Consider the following 19,464-nt stretch of genomic DNA (forward strand, 5'->3'; position numbering starts at 1 on the left):
AAGCAAAATCACCTCTGGCTAAGAATAACTCCTATGAATAAAGGTCGACCAACTAAAGTGGGGGAGGAAGGAGTTTTGGCCATATTTTTCAAGTTTCTACCATGAGAATTTTTTCATATAGCTTCAAAAACTATAAATTTGGCATTGTTGCTATAAGAAAAATTAATATCTCTAAATTCTCTATGAAGATGTAGATGCTCAACAGTTGATTTCATATTTCAGATCAGCCATTGTCTTTTTGTTTGATTTGTGCTCAAAACTGCCTACAATCAATCTTAAATGTGGAAAAATACAAGGTTAAAAGAGCAGAGAGATTTGTATTTAGTCATACAAATATTATTTGCTGTAGGTCATGCAATGGTGCACTGTAATTATAAATTATTTACAACCAAAGTGTGTGATAATTCCATAAAACTGCCACCCTAGACTTTCAAATAATACACCTGGAAGGAAAACAGCAAATGTGCTTCACCCACAGCAAAATATAAATCTATGGAAATAAAATTGTTTCGGGTTTCTTTTCTCTGAGGCTGTCCCTGTATTTCTGTGATGAATCCTGTTATGGTCTGAGTTTTATTCCCCCCCCCCCTTCCCGTCCCCAACATTCATATGCTGAAGTCTTCATTCCCAGCACCCCAGAATGTAACTTTATTTAGAAAATCTTTAAAGACTTAAATGAAGTTATTGGGTGAGTACTGATCCAAATTGTTCTTACGAGAGGAAGAGTTCAGGGCACAGACACATAGAGGGAAGACCTCACTGGAGGAGACAAGCAGATATCAACATGTCAAAAAGTAACCAACCCTGTGGAAACCTTGATTCTGGGCTTCTAGTCTTCAGAATTGTGAGAAAGTAAATTTCCACTGCTTTAGTCACACACACTGTTACTTGCCCTAGCTGACGAATACAGGCACTTTTCCATCTCCCTACTGCTCATGCTGTAAGAGCTTTTGAATTCCCAGTGGCTACTCACCTGCCCACCTGCAGGAAAAAGTACCACACTGTCAGGATGATTTGGATGGAATTTCATTTTGAGATCTGTGGTAAAGTGCCAATTCAACTCATATTAGAAAAGGTTCTATGGGAAATTCACAGGTATTAGATGAAAGAGGAGCAGTGAAACTGAAAAATAAGGGGCAGCTGATGAAATTAGGAATGCTATTTTCTCAGTACTCCAGAGATATCTCAGATGTGAACCCCACTTCCCCAGAAAATGCTCCAAGGAAACTAACTCATATGTGCAGTATCAGATGTCATTATTAGCTTTAAGATACAAATTGGTTGTATCCTAATAAATTTTTATCAAACATGCAGTATTCACCATATCTAAAATATAGAGTTATATAGTATATAATTTCTTATATTTATAATGAAGATTTACTGGTTTAGTGCCTGCATCTGGTTGACAGAATGCAATTTATAAATGTTTGCTGGTATTACTATTATTAATATTATCTGGTAATAATTCACATGTCATAAATTTAATATGATATTTTCTAGTCTTTTATTGCTCTGTGATACATTTAGTCTAGAATTCCTCATTTTGAAATTGAAGTACATGGTATTAAAATACTTTCTATAACAACCTGATACAACATAAAAATGACATTTTTTCTAAACTATTATCATTATTATATTGGGAAGGGTTAAGAAAACTAGTTAGAGACACTTTGAATAATTCAGTCTATAGGAGAACAAATGCAAGTCAGAAAAATTATATTCCAATTTGGTATGATCATGGACAGATCATATATATCATCTAGATTAACAGCTACATAGTCCATCAAAGGTCACCTTTAATTTATTTTGCATATTTAGAATGTACAAATTATTGATGCCTCCGAATTGCAAAAATACTCAACAATATTGCAGTATTTTGACATTTAGTTTTAAATTATACTCACTATTATAAATAGGCCTGGAAAATAATTTCATAAGCATGGCATGAATCAAAGCATTTATGTGAAAGTGAGAATGATTTTATTAACATGTCACTTGCCTCAATAGTATGATGCATTTTGTATTTATTTAGAGTAGCATTTTTTCAAACAATAATTTATTTGCATAGTTATTAAATATATTTTAAGAGCATTGAAAGAGTCCTATTTTTTTTAAAAAAGCTTGTTTTGTATGATTTTTTGCATTGTTTTCTTGGAAATACCTGGTGATAGATTTGTTTTAATACCAATGGGTCATATTTATGTAATGATATCTTTGCCATATATTAGAGTGAAAATAAGTTTTGAAGATATGCAAATGTTCAGAAATCATTTGGTTTTGAACCTCACTTTTGATGTGAGGATTCAAGATTCAGGGGAAGAACTGACCTCACTTAAGCACTGAGCATGATGTCATAACATTTCTTGACATCCCCAGAAATTAAAAATTTATAAATTTTCATAAATTATGTTGTGATATTATAAGACATGAGATTAATTGCATAACACACCTGAATAAGACCCCTTTTTTTATTACAGGAGTGAGCACTTTTTAAAGAGAACCTCAAATACAGAAATATGGGCATAATTAGCACAGTGATAATATAGCCAATAAAGAGAAAGAACAAAACAAGAATACTGAAACAAAAACCAACAAGTCAACCAACCAACCAACAACAACAACAACAAAACACATACACACACACACACACACACAGGATTACAGGAAAAATAATTGATCACATCCAAAAAGACCAGCAACCATTTATTTAAAATTTATTGTATGTCATGTACTCTGTTAATCAGAGTTCTTTAAAAATGAAGAAAGTGGGAAAAAAGGAGACAAGGGAAAGAACAAAGGGAAAGGAGGAAAAAAATGTCACAACTGCAAGCTCCTTCTTCATAATACTGAATCTTTCTGAATTTCCATTACATTCTAGTTAGGGAAATACTACAGTTCATTTAAGTCTCAAACTAAATGTACTTAAAAGCTTCACCTTTCAATTTTAAAATAGAAAAGTGCTTCAAATTATCCAGAAGACCTTAGCTTGCTTTGAACATTTACACAGAATTGAACATTTGTAGTTTCTGTAGCTGTTCCCGACAGCTGCCCACAGTCTACTCTGATCCATGGGCAGGGTGTCCTCCCTATTGTATGCCCTGACAGACTGCTGAAGAGGGTGACTGTGCATTCTTTCCTTCCCAGCTGCCAGAATAACTAGTCACATGAAAAGCCACTTCAAATGGACATCAAAGTCTCAAAAGAAACCTCTAAAAGTCAGACACCAACAAGGCTCATGGTAGCTTAAAATTTCCTGGAAACTGTTCTGACTGTGGCCAACATAAAACACTTTGGCCACTGTCACCTTAAAGGCACCTTAAAAACAAAAAGGTCCTAATCACACCTCAATAAGGTCTAAACAGGGGGAGATGTTCAAATTAACCAACCCAACTAATGGTGCATTCCATTGATGTAAATCCATCACTCAAGGTTCTTTAGTAACTCAGATTTTGCCTACTTCCTCAAAAAAGAGTGGAAGAAATGAACTATTATCCGTCTTTCTAAGATTGCCCTAGAAAGTGCTGCTATGTCCATCGCACTTTGGGACAAGATAACTGAGGAAGATAAGGATAGAATGCAGGGTGGCTACAACTCTCACTACAAATGAGAGGGCTCCTCACAACTCTCAACATGTTTAACATGGTGGCTTTAGCCACAGGCCTGAACAATTTAAACGTGTGAAGAAGAAATCACAGCCGTGCAATTTAGAGCCTGAGGAAGAATGTTCTGAAGGCATTTGGTTTTGTTCCTTACTTTCGATGTGAGGAAATGAGATTCAAGAAATGAATTGACTTCCCCAAGACAATTTAATGATCTTGTGGAACAGGGAGTTCTACAATCTAGATCTCCTTTTGTGCCCTATGTTCTAAAAACCTGTAATACATGTTGTCAGAAGTGACTGGTATATGGAAATCACATTGATATGAGTCTTTAAGATGCAAAATGAAGTGAAAACATAAGCCTTGTCTCCCCTTCTTCAACCTTCAATTCCAGAAAGGTAACAAATTTGCTTTACTCACCTACAGGGAAAAACTCGCTCATTTTCTTTTTGTAGATTTTGAAGTCAACTTCTAAGAAGACACAGAAGATGATCCGGTCCACCTAGAGGCAAATAAACACTCAAAATGAAAGGGAATATGGTGACTGCCTTCCCAGACCATGGTCTCAGAACAAAACCAAGTAGAAAAGCTTCATACAGAATTTGGTCTATACTGCCATTAACCATGTAACATTGCTTGGTGATGTTCAAGTGTGTGAATATTTGTTGTATGCTTTATGAAAGTAAACCCATGGGCTATCTGGTTGAAAGATGTTACATAAATCAAGTAAGAAATAGTAAATGATAATAAGCCACTTTGCAGCAAGTTGTAAATAAGATCTGAGAATACAACCATCTACCTAGACTTTATGTCCTATTAAACAGTCACATGAGATACAGACAACAGATTGACAATGATGTCAATAGACAGTTTTTGTCCTAATCTTGTTAGACAAATATATTTATCATACTTGTTAGTATTTGAGCATATTCTAAAAAGCTTGACACATGTGAATTTGAGTGAAGCCACTGTTTTTAACTGAATGTACTCAGCAAAACAACAGAAAGAAAATGTCATTAGTTGACAGTGACATGAGGTCAGTATAATTTCAATCTCATAGATACTAAATATGAATATGCTGCCTCTAAAGTAAACAAGCATTTTCTTTTTCTGCCTATAAGAAGCTTCTTTGAGATATTCAGAGGGCAATGCAGTAGACAGAGCAAGAGAAAGAGTAGCCATTACAGTTTATATACATATATATATGGCATTAAATCAGTGACTCAAGTTTGTGTTCTGACTTTGGTTCCTTTATTTTTAACAATGTACCGAAAGTTAGAAATTACTTGAACTATCAAACTGAAACTGTCAACTGAATAAAACACAAAGAGAAGCATTTCACATAGTAGTAAGTAATAGATGTATGCTTTTCACATAGTAGTAAGTAACAGATGTATGCTGAGCACTTTTCCAGGACATCAAAAACTCATTGGATGTCATCCACCTACCCACCCTCCCTAATCTCCTTGTCGGGCAACAATGACTCACTCTAGCCATATCCAGAAGTTTCCAGTAGGAGAGAAGAAGAGAAGATCCACAGTGGTGGGGGGCAGGTTAAGGAAGAGCTAGGACAAAAGAACTTAGCAGGGAATCAGAGATCTGGACCTTTAAGGCATGTACAAGTCAAAATCCCCACTGGGGTCGACTGCTGTCTGGGCAGTCACTGGGTTTCTGTGGTATAATTTCCAAAGGCCGTGCAGTCTCAGTTACTGCCCATACCTGATGAATTAGAGAGAAAGCTGTTGGCTTTCAGAAGTGGAAGGGCTGGGGTAAAAATAGCCATATTTTATCTCCTGTAATCACTTAAGTTACTGGTGTCTAATACTGTCTGCAAAACACTATAGTGCTCTACAAATGCAAAAACTTCCACTGCTAAATCAGTATGAGGTAGGCTGTAAATGTAGTACATAATGCTTGTCTCTACTGTTTTTTTTTTTTTTTAAGATTTATTTATTTATTCATACAGATGGGTACAGGCTAGAGATGCAGAGGGTGAAAGGATTCACCAGGGACAGAGTGGGGAGCAGAACAGGCAGATCAATGAAGTACACTGTTGAGGGGAGCAGCCGGCGGTTCAGGAGAGGTCTGCCAGCCATGTGGATCTCCTCTGGGGCAGGCATTGAACTCATGAGTAAGTGTCTTAATCTTCTTAGTGCAGTGCTTTAATCTGCTGCGCCACCAGGGAGGGCCCTGCTTGTCTCTACTCTTATGTGTCAGGTTTATAACATAAGCTCGAAGTTATGTTGAGTAACAGAAGTGAGTTAAATATGGACACGCTCTAAGAAACCATTGATATCAGTTTTTAAAGGACAACGAACAATAGTAGGAAAGTCACACATGAAGTTCAGGATGATTTGTGGGAAGGAAGATAAAATAAAGGGACAGACAGACACTGCTTTAATGGAATAGTTAATGTATTATTTATTTGGACAGACAAGAGGTTTGAGACAATGTAAGTAAGCGGTAGCTATTAACTATGGGGTGGGTACCTGGACATACATAAATGTGTAATGTATATTATTTTCTATACTTTTTGTATAGTTCATAGACAGCTTTACTAAATGCCAAGTTTTGTCTACTGTCCAACTATTGCTTATAGTTTCCAAGCACTTAATTATTCTCATCTCTTTACCTAAAGTGCTAAACTTTTTCTCCAGGCTTCAAATGGTCAGATTATTTCAAAAGTCATCTACTTGAGATTAAAAAAAAAAAAATCAAAACAAGGCAATTTGACTAATAGCAGAGCTAACAAGATTAAGCTGAGAGTCTCATTTTTACCCATTTTCCTTTATTTTTATTACCCCTTAGTATAAATTATTGAACCATTTTTTTAACATTCATGTTGCTTATGTATGAGTGAGTATATGTGCTTGTGGAAGGAGAGAATAAATGGTGATGCTTTTTACTGCTATTAAGTGTTCTTTTAAACACCACATATACTATACAAGATTCCTTCAGTTTTGCAGAGCATTAGAAGATACTCTTTTAGCACTTCAGGCTTTGTTACCATGGAAAAGGTGTGGGTCCAAAATTCAGTTGTCTGATGTATTTTCCAGAGAGAAAATGGGTGTTGAGGGAAAAGTACTTTCATTTTAAACTAATTGAGTGGCCCAGTTCCCTGCCTTTACCCTTAGGCATGACACTGAAAATATCTTGGAAGCTAGTGGAATCCAGCAATTATCCTCATTTGCCAAGTTGTGATTATGCATATCTCTGCATTAACATATGTGTGTATAAACATATTCTCCAGGGTTTCTGTTGGCCATGAGCTCATTTGGTTGACAAGCTCTGTTCATCAACTCATCATGGGTATTGATCACTTATTGTCTTTTCCAAGATGGCACAGAGCACTCCTTACAATGTAATGCTGAGGCACCTGTCATTGTGAGGCAGAAGCTTTATTTCTTCCTTTGAATCTGGAAATGATTATGTGATGTGTGAATTCATGTCATAAATGGTGTTACAGATTTTGTCTGGTGTTCTTGGGAGGTTTACTCATGTGTCCAGTTGCCATGCCATAAAAAAGCTGGGAAGACTACTTGGAGGAGTCACACACTGCTGTTTTGGCGAATAGCCCTGATTGAAATTGAGTAAACTTTACATGACTATAGCTCCTGTCTTTACAAATCACAGTAGCATTGCATTATGACATTATATGAGTTTCAGATGTACGTGCTTTAAAATTCAACATGTGTATATACTACATTAGGTTCATTACTATAGTCAGTTTTTACTTATAAGCTAGCCCAGATGAATGTCATATGGAACCAAAAAGAGCTCATCTTGCCGAACCTGTCCAAACTGCAGCTTCATGAACAAAACATAGAAATACTTAGTCAGAAACCTGATATTCTTCTATTGTAAGTAATACAAAGGGCAACATAGATAGGAATTAACAATTGACAGTTGTCCTTATCACACCTTCTATTAGAACCATATAGGGAACTCGGTGATGCTCATCTTTGCCCAATCACCACATGGTGGAGGTTATAACATATAGTTGGAACTCTGCAGAATAGATGCAGAAAACAAACTTGAGTATATGGCAGATATTTTTTCAAGGATAGTAAGTTCTAGAAACAAATTAAAAGAAAACAGCTTCTTTAGGAAAATATAAAACTCTCCTTTGTGCCTACTCACAGACATGAGAACACAATTATGAGTTTGGATAACTTTGCAAAGTAAGAAAACAATTACGTGAAAGGCGTGAGCCATTCGTCATGACCAACTGTTGTTTCATTGATACTATGCTGAGAACAATGGTTCTTTAGTTCCATATTGATGCTTAAAATAGGGTGCTCAGTAGTAAGTTCACCATAGTAACAATAATGCTACTTATAAGCTAAGATGTATTAAGAGTTAAAATCTTTTTTTACAAGAAAAAAATATGAAGTGTTGGTAAGGATGTGGATTAACAGGAATTTTCTTATATTGCTTTTGGGAGTAGAATTGACAAAAATAATTATTAAAAATAATTCTATGGAGAATTATTTGGCTATATCTAATGAATTAGTTGAATTGGCTTATACCCTCTGACGCAGCAATTTTACTCCTAGGTAGACAATCTAGGAGTATGCACATAAGTTCACGAAAGACACCTACCAGAATAATACAGCAGCACTATCTGTAATACTTCCTAGTTGGAAGCTATTTAAATGCCCCAAAATACTAATGTGGGTAAACAGTGATTTATATAATGAGATATTGCATAACAGTGAGAATGACAAGTTAACCAATAATACAGGCAAACATAATATTGAGTTAAAAAAAAATCAGGAAATGAGAACACACTGGATAATTCTATGAAGTTCAAAAACATGATTGAGATTGACAAAATCCTCCATGGGCCTAGAACACAGTGTAACAATTATTCTGGGCTGAGGGTTGGTGAAAAGGGACTGAGAAGAATGCCTGGGAACCTATTAATCTAAATACAAGCCTCATAAATGTGCTCAGTTTGTGAAAATTCATCAAGATTGCACTTAAGAGCTATGTTCCTACCTGTATGTTATACTTCAATGATTTTTTTTAATAGGTTGAAAGTCTTATGACTGACTGCCTTGGTCAACAATCAAAAATCTATTTAATTGACTTAGAGGTCAAAAAGTCCTTTAAAACCTGACTCTCTAAAGGCAATCTTTCTATATATTTTCACTGATGTCAAGTATAACTCACCCATCAAGGCATTAAGGAGTAAAGATGTATTTTTTTCCACCAAGCTATCCATTCATCCACAGTTTTGGGTTTTATACCCCATAAACATGGTAACATAAATTCTATTAATCTTTTCCCAGCATTGTACCCACTGCCCCTGAAGAGGGTTACGCCATGGAGTGGGTTTGGAGTATCTGCAGCTAACCTCCATTTATCATGTCTACCAGTCCTCCGGCTGCTGACACAGTAAGATTATCCTCTGTTCCGTGATACTGGGAGAATGAATGGATTCTGATGAATGTAATTTGCTTCCCCAATGACAAATGACACATTTTCAGAGACCTGGGGAGCATGCAAATACTGCAGTAACTAAGGATGCATGGAGGACCAGCCTGTAGAAATACACCCTGGTGGGCAGTGAGGCCGACCTCTAAGCCTTCCTAAACTACAAACCAGTAGCCTCAGACACTGGGGTGCCTTCCTAAAGCAGTGGCTGTTGCCAATGAGTGAATTAACTTTCAGGACTTCAGTGTCAATGTTGTTTAAAATAGTGTTTTTGGAAAAATCTTTAAAATTCATTCCTTATATAAAATATTTTAAACCTTTCAGATTCAAATAAGGTAAATGGATTAAAAAAATAATTGAGGCCCTTCCTGGTGGCACAGCGGGTTAAAGCACAGCACTGAAAAGCTAAAGCCACTTCCACATGAGTTCGATTCCCACCTGCCCCGGAGGAGATCCACATGGCTGGCAGACCACTCTTGGTCCACCCGCTGCTCCCCTAAGCAGTGTACTTCATTGATCTGCCTGTTCTGCTCCCCACTCTGTCCCTGGTGAATCCTCTCACCCTCCACATCTCTGGCCTGTACCCCAGTTCTGTATGAATAAATAAATCTTAAAAAATAATAATTGAAGTAACATTGGTTTATAACACTATGTATGCTTCAGGTGTTCAGCCTTCTATCTTAACATATAATATAGCATTGAGAAGAGTGGAAAACCATGACAGCTGAGCTTGCTTGATGCTATGAGTAAATCAACTAGAGAAACAGAGAAAAGCTACTACTGATTAATTAAAAAATAAAATCAAGAATTTGGACGTGAGGGTACTAATTCATACCCTTTCCACCAAATGATGTAAAGAAGAACAATATGTCCCTCCCCCATTGTTTGTTCCCTGTTTTCATAAACAGAGTCCACAAATTATTAATTTTTTTCTTATACCATTATAGCCCCATAGTTCTCCCATCACCATGCCACCCAAGAACCATCACTAAATCCCTTCCCCTATTTTACTCCCCTCTTTCTTCCTACTTTACTGTATGCCCTAGATTTATGGCTAATGAGTCTGTATGTCAAAGCCTGGCATGTTGTTACAGGGTTCTTGGTTCAGGTATTTGTAGGCAAGGAGTGGTTCAGGCTCTTTTTCACCTCCAGCTGCTAGCCTCTGCAGCCATTAACTGCAGCCTGGCTTTCCTCCCAGGTTTCATTGCCTGTACATGATATCATATGACTGCAAAAGATACTTGAGGGTCCACGCACAGAGCATGTGTGCCTGTAAGTACAGATGCTCAGGGGAGATCATTATGAGAGAGAAGCCAGAGAAGAGCATGGAGACTGTGGGGGGAGGCGTGGGGACGGCCTTCGTAGTGGTTTGCCTCCCTGCTTCCCTCATCCCTTTCTTCCTGCCTACTATTCTTCCTGGATCCAGCCCCCCAATTCAGCATTAACGTTCTGTGAATTCTACTGGGAACTCCAAGACTCTTTTCCATTTGCCCAAATCCATGTCATGGGCCTAGCTGCCCTGATAGAATCATAAGGGTGAAAGCAACATACCACCTAGACTGAATTATTGACAGGAGACTGTGGAGAGAGAAATCCGTGCAAATTTTATTTCTCCTGTTGAAATAAGTCACTTCCTCGAAGATGAAGGACTTAAGTTCTCATTTCCTTGCTGGCTGCCAGATGGAGAGTCATTCTCATCTCCTAGAAGTACATTACTTGTCTTTGTCCATGTTCAAGTCAGAAAGGCAGATAGACTCCTTTTTAGGTTTGAATCTCTCTTCCTCTCTATTTGACCTCCAGCTTCACCTAGAACAGTGCTGGGCCATGACCATTCTCTTAGTGATTTCTTATTCCTTCCTTGAACTTTTGAAATAGTTCAAGAAGTAGTTCAAGAAAGTACAAGCCAGAGGGTGAACATGGGAGGCAGTTTTTCTAATTGGTATGCTGAGAGACTGTCTTACTCCAGTTTTAGCTTTGCTGAGAAATTCTATCTTAAAAGAAACATCTATAAAAATGGCCCACATTATATGTACATATATAAAGCAGCTCTTTTTCTGGTCTCTCCTCAGCCAATGAGAGAAAGGAAAAAAGGGTAAACTAACAGTTGAGCTGTAGTAATGGAAAAGATTTCACAAAACTATATAGAGGTTTTTTTTTTTTAAATATAACTGTCAAATGTCACTGGATATCCTTCTTCTGGGTTTTGAAGGCATTAAGTATGTTCGTATTTGTATACTTCACTTTGGCAGCTAACATTTCATGCTCCAAATTACTAAATAGGAAATTTTTCTCTCCGTGTGTCCAGAGAGGTTTGAATGAGTGGAGAACATTTATAATCCATAAACACTCAAAGGGCATTTTTTGCATTTTGAATTGCTTCTGCATGCATAAGGAAAATTCTTTATTTTGGGGGACTTTCTGCAAACCAAGTTTATCTGTCATTAATCCATGGCAACACTCTTGACTCTTCTTGTTTTGTTTTGATAAATTGCGCTTTTTGACTTTTTTTCAACTCTATAAGGATAAATGGTCATGTATCTGAAGAAGCAGGAGTTATTTTGATATGAGCTGGAGGCTCATTGTTCCCTGGCACAAGTTAATTTCCAACTTGCTTAATATTGATCAAAATGGACATCCTGCAAGTGACACATCTGTTGCGATACATAAAGTTGTCCCTATGCTTAGCATACAGCAGCCATGGGATTAGGGGGCCAGGACCAGCCCCTGTAACTAAGGAGATTATCCTGGGGAAGGGGAGGAATGCCCTCAGGATAAAGAACAGGTTCTCTTCTCACAACCAGAGAGGGTGCTGTGTTGGGTTACTCATGTCTGCTTCCCTCCCCTTAGGAACCACCATTTTCATGCTGCTGGAGGGCTGGGAGTTAGCATCTCTGAGAAGCTCTCAGAAAACTGTGCTCAGTTAGTAGAGTGCCACATCCATAAGACTCTCTTCCTGTAGTTAACCAGCTTCAAATGACTCACCCATGTAGTTGCCAAGGTTCAGACCTCTTTCCTCATTGATTATGAGCTGAATTGTGTGCTTCCTCCACAATATCATATATTGAAACTCTGGCCCTCACTACCTCAAAATCTGACTGTGTTAGGATATACAGTGAAAGAAGTTTTGAACTTAAAATGAGTTCATCAGATTCGACCCTAATTCAATTATGACATATCCTGATAAGAAGAAGAAATTTGGACATAAATTGGCTCAGAGGGAAGAGCATGCGAAGACCCAGAAGAAGGTCATCCACAGGTCATCTTCTGAAGAAATAAAACCTGATGCACCCTGGCCTCAGACTTGCTGACTCCAGCAAAGTGAGAAAGTAAATTTCTGTTGTTCATCTACCCAACCTGTGGTCCATTGTCATGACACCCTGAGTGAAGCATCATAAACCCAGCTTCAGAGATCCTGGTAGGATCAGATGAAGCCTTTTTGGAACTGTATTCAAATTCTCCCTTTTTTTTTTAATCCCTCATTTGTCCCCAGTTTTCTCAACGTGTGGATGAGGAACATGGTCCAATATACCTCATGCTTACAACTCTCTCTCTCAATATGCTACCCAGAATATCTGACCTGTGACAACATATAGCTTTTGACAATCTGAATAATTTTATTTTTACACTCACTTTCTACAAAATTTCCAATAATGCAAATGGCAGCAGCTAATCACACAGGGGACCTGTCAGATGAGGTTTAACAGCTGGCTCTGCTCCCCATTCCTTGTGAAGGAAAAATCACATTTTGTGTTTGGGCAGCCAATGATAAAGAGGCCAGGACTCATTGTAAAAAGGCACTAAAGTCAAAATAAATTAAACATGCATCCCAACTAACAGTAGATGAGATATCGAGATGGAAGGTCTGACAAGCACCATAGGGAAAGCAGTCTCAAAGCTCTTTGTATTGTCTATTCTGAGGGTGAGACCAGCCCTTGGGCAACAGTGCAGTGACAGTCATAACACATCAAGGCAAAGTAGATACATCTTATCATCACTGAAGTTGTCAGAGTGTAGATATTCCTTTACATGTTTTCTCATTTTGATGCTAGTTGTATCCTTTAATATAAGAATACTGGATTTCCAGCTCTCCCTGGCAGCATAGCGGGTTAAACCACAGCACTAAGAAGTTAAAGCCACTTCAGCATGAGTTAGATCCCCGCCTGCCCCGGAGGTGACCCAAATGGAACAGCAGACCTCTCCTGACCCGCCCACTGCCCCCCTCAGCAGTACACTTCATCGATCTGCCTGTTCTGCTCCTCACTCTTTCTCTGGTGAATCCTCTGACTGCCCCTACACCTCTGGCCTGTACCCCAGTTCTGTATGCATAAATAAATAAATATTAAAAAAAGAAGAAGAACTGATTTCCTTTGATAAGTGGTGTGTGACTCTCACACATCCCTGAAAGATAAACTGAGTCTACACGTTCTGGAGCTGTGGCAGGCACTGTGGTGTCTATGCCTCTCAGGTCTTTGTAGCAGAATTCAGGGAATAGCCAAGCAGCTACATTTTTTGACGGCAGGTTTTCCTAGTGCTAGCGGAGTTTAACCTAACTAATGATAAGGTATGGGCTTGGAGAATTAATGCCCCTTACTTCAACTGAAGACCAGCAGTTGTTGATGTTTAAAAACCCCAAAGGCACCAAAATCAGGGTTCTCCAGGTAGAATAAAATTGTGGTTGCCTTGAGTGGTAATCTGATTACCTGGTCTGAGTTGACCTTCAACCCACATTAATGTATCTGGACATCAATCTTTGTTTTAACATCTGATGCTAGGAGAATCCAAATCAAGAGAGGAGAAAAGCATCAGCCACATATCAACTCATTCCCTCAGCACCCAGCCTGTCAAAGGTTAATTTAATATTGGTGAGCTCTTAAATCAGATAAGGTAATACATCCTTTCTGCATTTTGCTATCACTTGCCTCGTACCAGTCACCTTAAACTGGGAAGAGAGTGCCTAGAATAGGTCTTTTGACTCAAGTTGCTCTTCACAATCAAATCTGTGACATGAAATTGCCCTTTCACGGATGGAGCTATTGTTCATCAAACACTCAGGCAGCGCTCATGTCAACCCCGGGAACCCAGCTGCAACCCCCTATTGTATAAGCCCGTCTTCTGACTCTGAGAACATTCTGTTTCTTTTTTCTTTTATTTGATTAAGAACATCTGCAGAGGTGGTTCAGCTACAAAAGTTAATAATTACTCTTTTTTTTTGTCACTGTAATTAAAAATTTCAAGGAAGAATTGTCTTTTATTGCTGCTTATGTGGCTGCCCATGGAGGATAGTGCTTTATAAAGTCAACAAATCAAAACCACCTTGGGGGGAAATATGCCATCTTCAAGAGAAACACAAGCCTCTCTTCGAAACTGGAGTGTTATGACAAGTCACAATGTGTCTGTGAATACTGGCTATGATGTAGGACAGGCTGGGGACCACCACACATCTGTGCAAACTGCCCTGTGCATTCTCATTTGCTCAACATTCCCAATAGCATCTCACACTCACACAGATGCTATTTACAGTTCAAAAGAGGCTCATGGATATATCCTCTAAAAGACCATTTTGTGAGGAAAAATCTGTTTTTCTCAAGCTGGTGTTTCTCACACTCCTGCAAGAAAGATTCCTTTTGTTCTGAAGCCAACCCAAGAGCGCAAGTGCTAGAGTAGTTTCCATAGTTTTGTAACTCATATAACAAGTAGCAGCAAACCAAATCTCAGATGTCCCAGGAGATCTGGATGGTGGCAACAGTGAGGGATTGGGGTGTGTGTGTGTGTCCTGTGTGTGGATTTATGATGTACATAAAAAAAGAGAAAGCTGGGACAGGAGAAATGATTCCATTGTCTTTCCACTTAGCCACCTTTTATCCTCTCTTTACATGGTTTAGCTTTCACTATCTGCTTCAAATGATTGTTGCTTTGCATTTTTGTTTACTTGTAGCTATTCCTATTAACTCCCTTTAGGTGTCAGGTAAAAACATAGGTGTCCCACTAGACTATACATCCCTGGGGAAACAGCACCTTTTGCTTTAGAGTTTCCACCTAGAAATCTCTTTTTATATAGAACAGGTTCTACTGGACCAGTAGGCTTTGAATGACCTGATTATCACTTATCTCTCACTCAGGAACAACCCCCCCCCCACTCCACCTCCCCGAGAGAAAGACCATTTGAGGACAGAAAGTAGAAATGTTGGCCTTGGGCATTTACTCTGGGATAAATAATGTTTATTCTACTCCCTCTGCCCCCTAAGTTCTTCCATCCTCCATGTTACTTTTTTAAACTACTCTAATGGGTTTTAAATAAAACTCACAACTTTGAGCTCTTATCAACTCCTTGTTTTTCAGGTATTTATTAGAGAATACCTCCAAGATTATAAAGTCTCCTCTAGGAACTTAGACAATGACCGATTAAATCTGTAAAAAAATTTTTAACTTTGACTTCTGTCACATAGTCTTTAATGTAATGAACTGTATAAAATGTTCATGTTCACATATATGTAAAAAAAAATCATTCTTTCACCAAATCTGTTCTGATCCTCTAGAAGGTGGACTCTGCTTGTAAAGTTGATGCAAGTCTTCCCTGTCACACTGTTTCAAACCTTCCATGGGGACAGGAAACCCTTCATCCAGAAAATCACAACTTAAAGAACTACTGTGTAAAGTATATTGGTATATTTGCAGGATTAGATTAGGTAAGTAGTTAGGCAAATAAATAGAAAGATACTGTACATAAATATATTTGAACTTTCAAAAGTATTTATTCTTCAGATACTATAATCTTAAAATATTCAATTCTATGAACTCAGTATTTTAAAACCATCTCAGAGGAAGTGTATGAAATGGAAAAAAGACTAACAGTCATTGAAATGTTCTACATTCAAAATCATATGGTTTTACATATATAAACTCAGGTCATCCAGCCACTGCATATACAATAAGAATTGTTTTCTTAATTTTGTAGTGAAACTGGATTTTTTTTTATTTTTAATAAAACAAAAAAAATTAAATAACAATACAAGAAGAACCAATCAACCAAACAAAGATGGAAAATACGACTAGAGATAATCATTATATGCATGTCAATACTTTTAAATACTGTGGGCATTTGGGGAAAAAAATATAGCTAGGTATCCACTAAGATTATTTTAATAGAGGGTAAAAGAATGACAACTTTCTGAAAATAGCCAACAGATGTCCCTCCCATTATACTGCGTCTTGTTATGTAACATCTGCTGCTATAATCCCTCAAAAATCTATTTTCTAGATTTGATTCTGCTCCAGCATCTGTGATGCTAAATCCTGCAGTGGCTGTTTCCTGGTTTTCACTGATGCTTCCAATGCCAGTTACAGGTCAAAATTTAAAATCAGTAAAAATAAAGACTTTTTTTGAATTTTTAGCAGGAAAATGATGCCTTCTTCACATCTGTGCTGCAACCGATAATATCACATCCAACCATCCTTAAACAGGCTAGGAAGTGCCCAATTCACAAAGATATGCATATGTAATTGGCATATTGGTATAATTTAGACTAACTACTCAATTGTTTAAAGAGACACATTCTTAAAATAACACTGTCAAAAGTCCACATTAAAATTTCCACCTAAAGTATGAACTAAAGTGGATGATTTATTCTTTCAGAACAAACAGATTCTGTAGGTAATACTTTTAAGAAGTTTGGGGAGGAGAAGCCAAAATTCAGTTCTAAGACCAGATGTAAAAAGTATTTTGGAAAGAGGTACTGATGATGTGTTCATTGAAAAAGTTTAACCAGGATTCTTTTTCTATTTAATTTGATTTCTAAGTTGTTAAACATATACACCCATTCTGGAAAACAAATTATATAAATTGTACTTAAATCCCAAGTTAAATATTTGGAGAACTGGATGTAGAGAAGTCATAAATTTTTTAGCTATGTTAAGCTCCATTTTGGGAAAAGTACGGGCTTCTAGGGAATTATATATTTTTTCTTGATGTTGACAATCTCACCGCTACCGTGCTGGTTTACCATATATTGTAATCTGTCTGTTTTCTATCTGTAAGCAACCTTTAGCCATACATCCTCTTAAACCAGTGGGTGTGAAATTGTTAACAGGAAATTTCTAAACAGAATGCATCATGACCATATATAAAAACTTGCTATCGTGCTCATGATTCTACTCAAAGGTGGAAAGACCATTTTTCTCTTTGGAGCCCAAACAAAAATTGACTTTGTTCAGTGAAAATGGGCTCAACCTATAGTCTCACTGCCACCCATGGGGAAATGCAGTAGAAATGAAAATCACGGTATTCAGGTTAGAGACAACTGTTGCACCATCAAGTAAATAAATGTGTTTGAATGGCTTCCATTTTACGAAATATACTGAAAAACAACTTACTGTGGAAATCTATTGAAAAGGACTGATTCAAGGAAACTAGCATATGTTTGTGACATCCTAGGCAGTCCAGTGTGGAAAACATCAGATTACTTCACAATATTTACCACAAAGTAGCCTATAATATTGAGAGCTTTAAATGGGTATCCAGTTCATGTTGACTTGAGAATTTCTGGTCAGTTTTCCTCAAACAGGTATCTCTTATCTTAAAACCACAATTTTTTTTCCTGCATCTCAGCTGCAGTCCCTATGAACTTCCCATCACCAATTCATCCATGTGCCATCACCATAGTCCAGTGCACTTCCCTTCCCTCCCCCCTTTTTGATCCTATTTCCCACTCCACCCCCATAAAATGTTTCCGATATATAGTTGTTCCTTATTTTTTCTTAAAACCACATTCATTTTTTTTAAAAAATGTACTCAATTATATATCTATGCTTATTTAACTATAAAGGTGCTTCTTTCCCCAAATATTTGTGCAAAATTGGGGCTCCTGAAAAGAGCACGTACATATTGTCATCCAGCCCATATAACAAAACTCAGTTTTAGAAAAAAAGCTATGTGACTTTAACAAGAAAGGCACTGTGATTGAAGCTATGGGAGGATGGTGACAAGTAAAGAAAGCACATTCAAATATTCTAGATTTTGTATCTGGACTTGGTTCCTTACAATATGAATCCCAGAGAATTGTTTTAACTCTATACCAGTATTTCTGTCAACACAATTAGGTTAAAAGTTGATATCATGGGTTGTCTAAACTATTCAAAGGGATGATAGGTATGAAATAATTATCACACACTATTTTTCAGTAAATGGTAGCTGTCATTCTTAATGTTAAGACTTGTTCACCATGTTAACTATCTCATTAGAGAGCATTTCCAGTTCTACTTTGCGAAAGTCCCGGTTTTTAGGGAATAATTATATCGTGGTTTCCCCTTAATGTTGAAGTTTTTCCCATGCCATATTGGTGTATAATAATCTCTAACTACACATCAGCCTAAATGTTTCCTATCTCAGTCAGCAACCTTTAACCACACTTCAGCGTGTGTGTGTTCAGTATGCACTAAAGTTGGAGGCCAAAATAAAGTTTTGTTAATTCCTAACATACTTATCCAATGTGTTCCCACTCATAATGACCTCTTCTTCCTGCATGTCTACAGCAGACTATTTCCACAAAGAGGATTAGCTCTTGTTTTCTTATGAGTGTTGTTACATAACTCTCAATAGTAAGTAGACCATATTTTCCTTTTGGTGCCCAACCATTCATAAGATGTACCCTAAAAGAGAAGGGTGATATACCTTATATATATATATATATATATATATATATATATATATTCACATCTCTAAAAGTCAGTTTTCAAACTATCATAAGCATAAAATCTCCAGGTAAAAAATGTTGATTCTTAAACCCTTTCACAGATGTTATGACTTTGGAGGCTTGGAGTGATGCCCAGGAATTAGAATTCTTCTAGTGATTAATTCTCACTGCTGGTCATTTCTACGCAATTAGTCAGTGGTTCTTTACAAGGCCCCCTTAGAAAACCAGCCACTAGATTTAGGGATCATACTAATCTAGTATGAACTTGTCTTAAACTAATTATATCTACAAATACTCCATTCCAAATAAGAACACCTTTTGAGATTCCAGGTAGATATGAAGTCAAACCCTGGTTTTGAGACCTGTGCCCTTTTCACAGGTGCTTATATTACAGTGTAAATGAGTACCATCAAGTATGACCTCTCCTATTAATATTCTAGGTAATTATTTGAATACTACCTGATGATGTTTCACAGAATAATTTTTCTGCTACTTGTCTTTATGCTTTAAGTAAATATTATTTATGTCATGATTTTTTTCTAATAGATTATCTGCTATTAACATGCATCCATTCATTAAAGAGGCATTTTTGTACTGTCTTGTAGTTTTTCTTATCCTCCTCCATGTCACAATGTATAAAATATGGATCTGGCACTCAATAAATATTGAGTTGAGTGCTTACATTTATTTTGCAAACAATGACAGGGATTATAGAAGACACAGAATGAGTAAGAGAA

General features: G+C 37.2%; 1 protein-coding gene across 1 annotated transcript in view; it reads right to left on the reverse strand.

Annotated features, from left to right (window-relative positions):
- Positions 1 to 19,464, reverse strand: part of MACROD2 (MACRO domain containing 2) — a 1,662,610-nt gene that overhangs the window by 164,437 nt on the left and 1,478,709 nt on the right. The window contains 1 exon segment of the mRNA XM_012728257.1: positions 4,020 to 4,101. Within this exon segment, the coding sequence (XP_012583711.1) occupies positions 4,020 to 4,101 (82 nt within the window).

This window comes from Condylura cristata, unplaced genomic scaffold, assembly GCF_000260355.1.
Source record: "Condylura cristata isolate star-nosed mole 26May11 unplaced genomic scaffold, ConCri1.0 scaffold00022, whole genome shotgun sequence".
Lineage (NCBI taxonomy): Eukaryota > Metazoa > Chordata > Mammalia > Eulipotyphla > Talpidae > Condylura > Condylura cristata.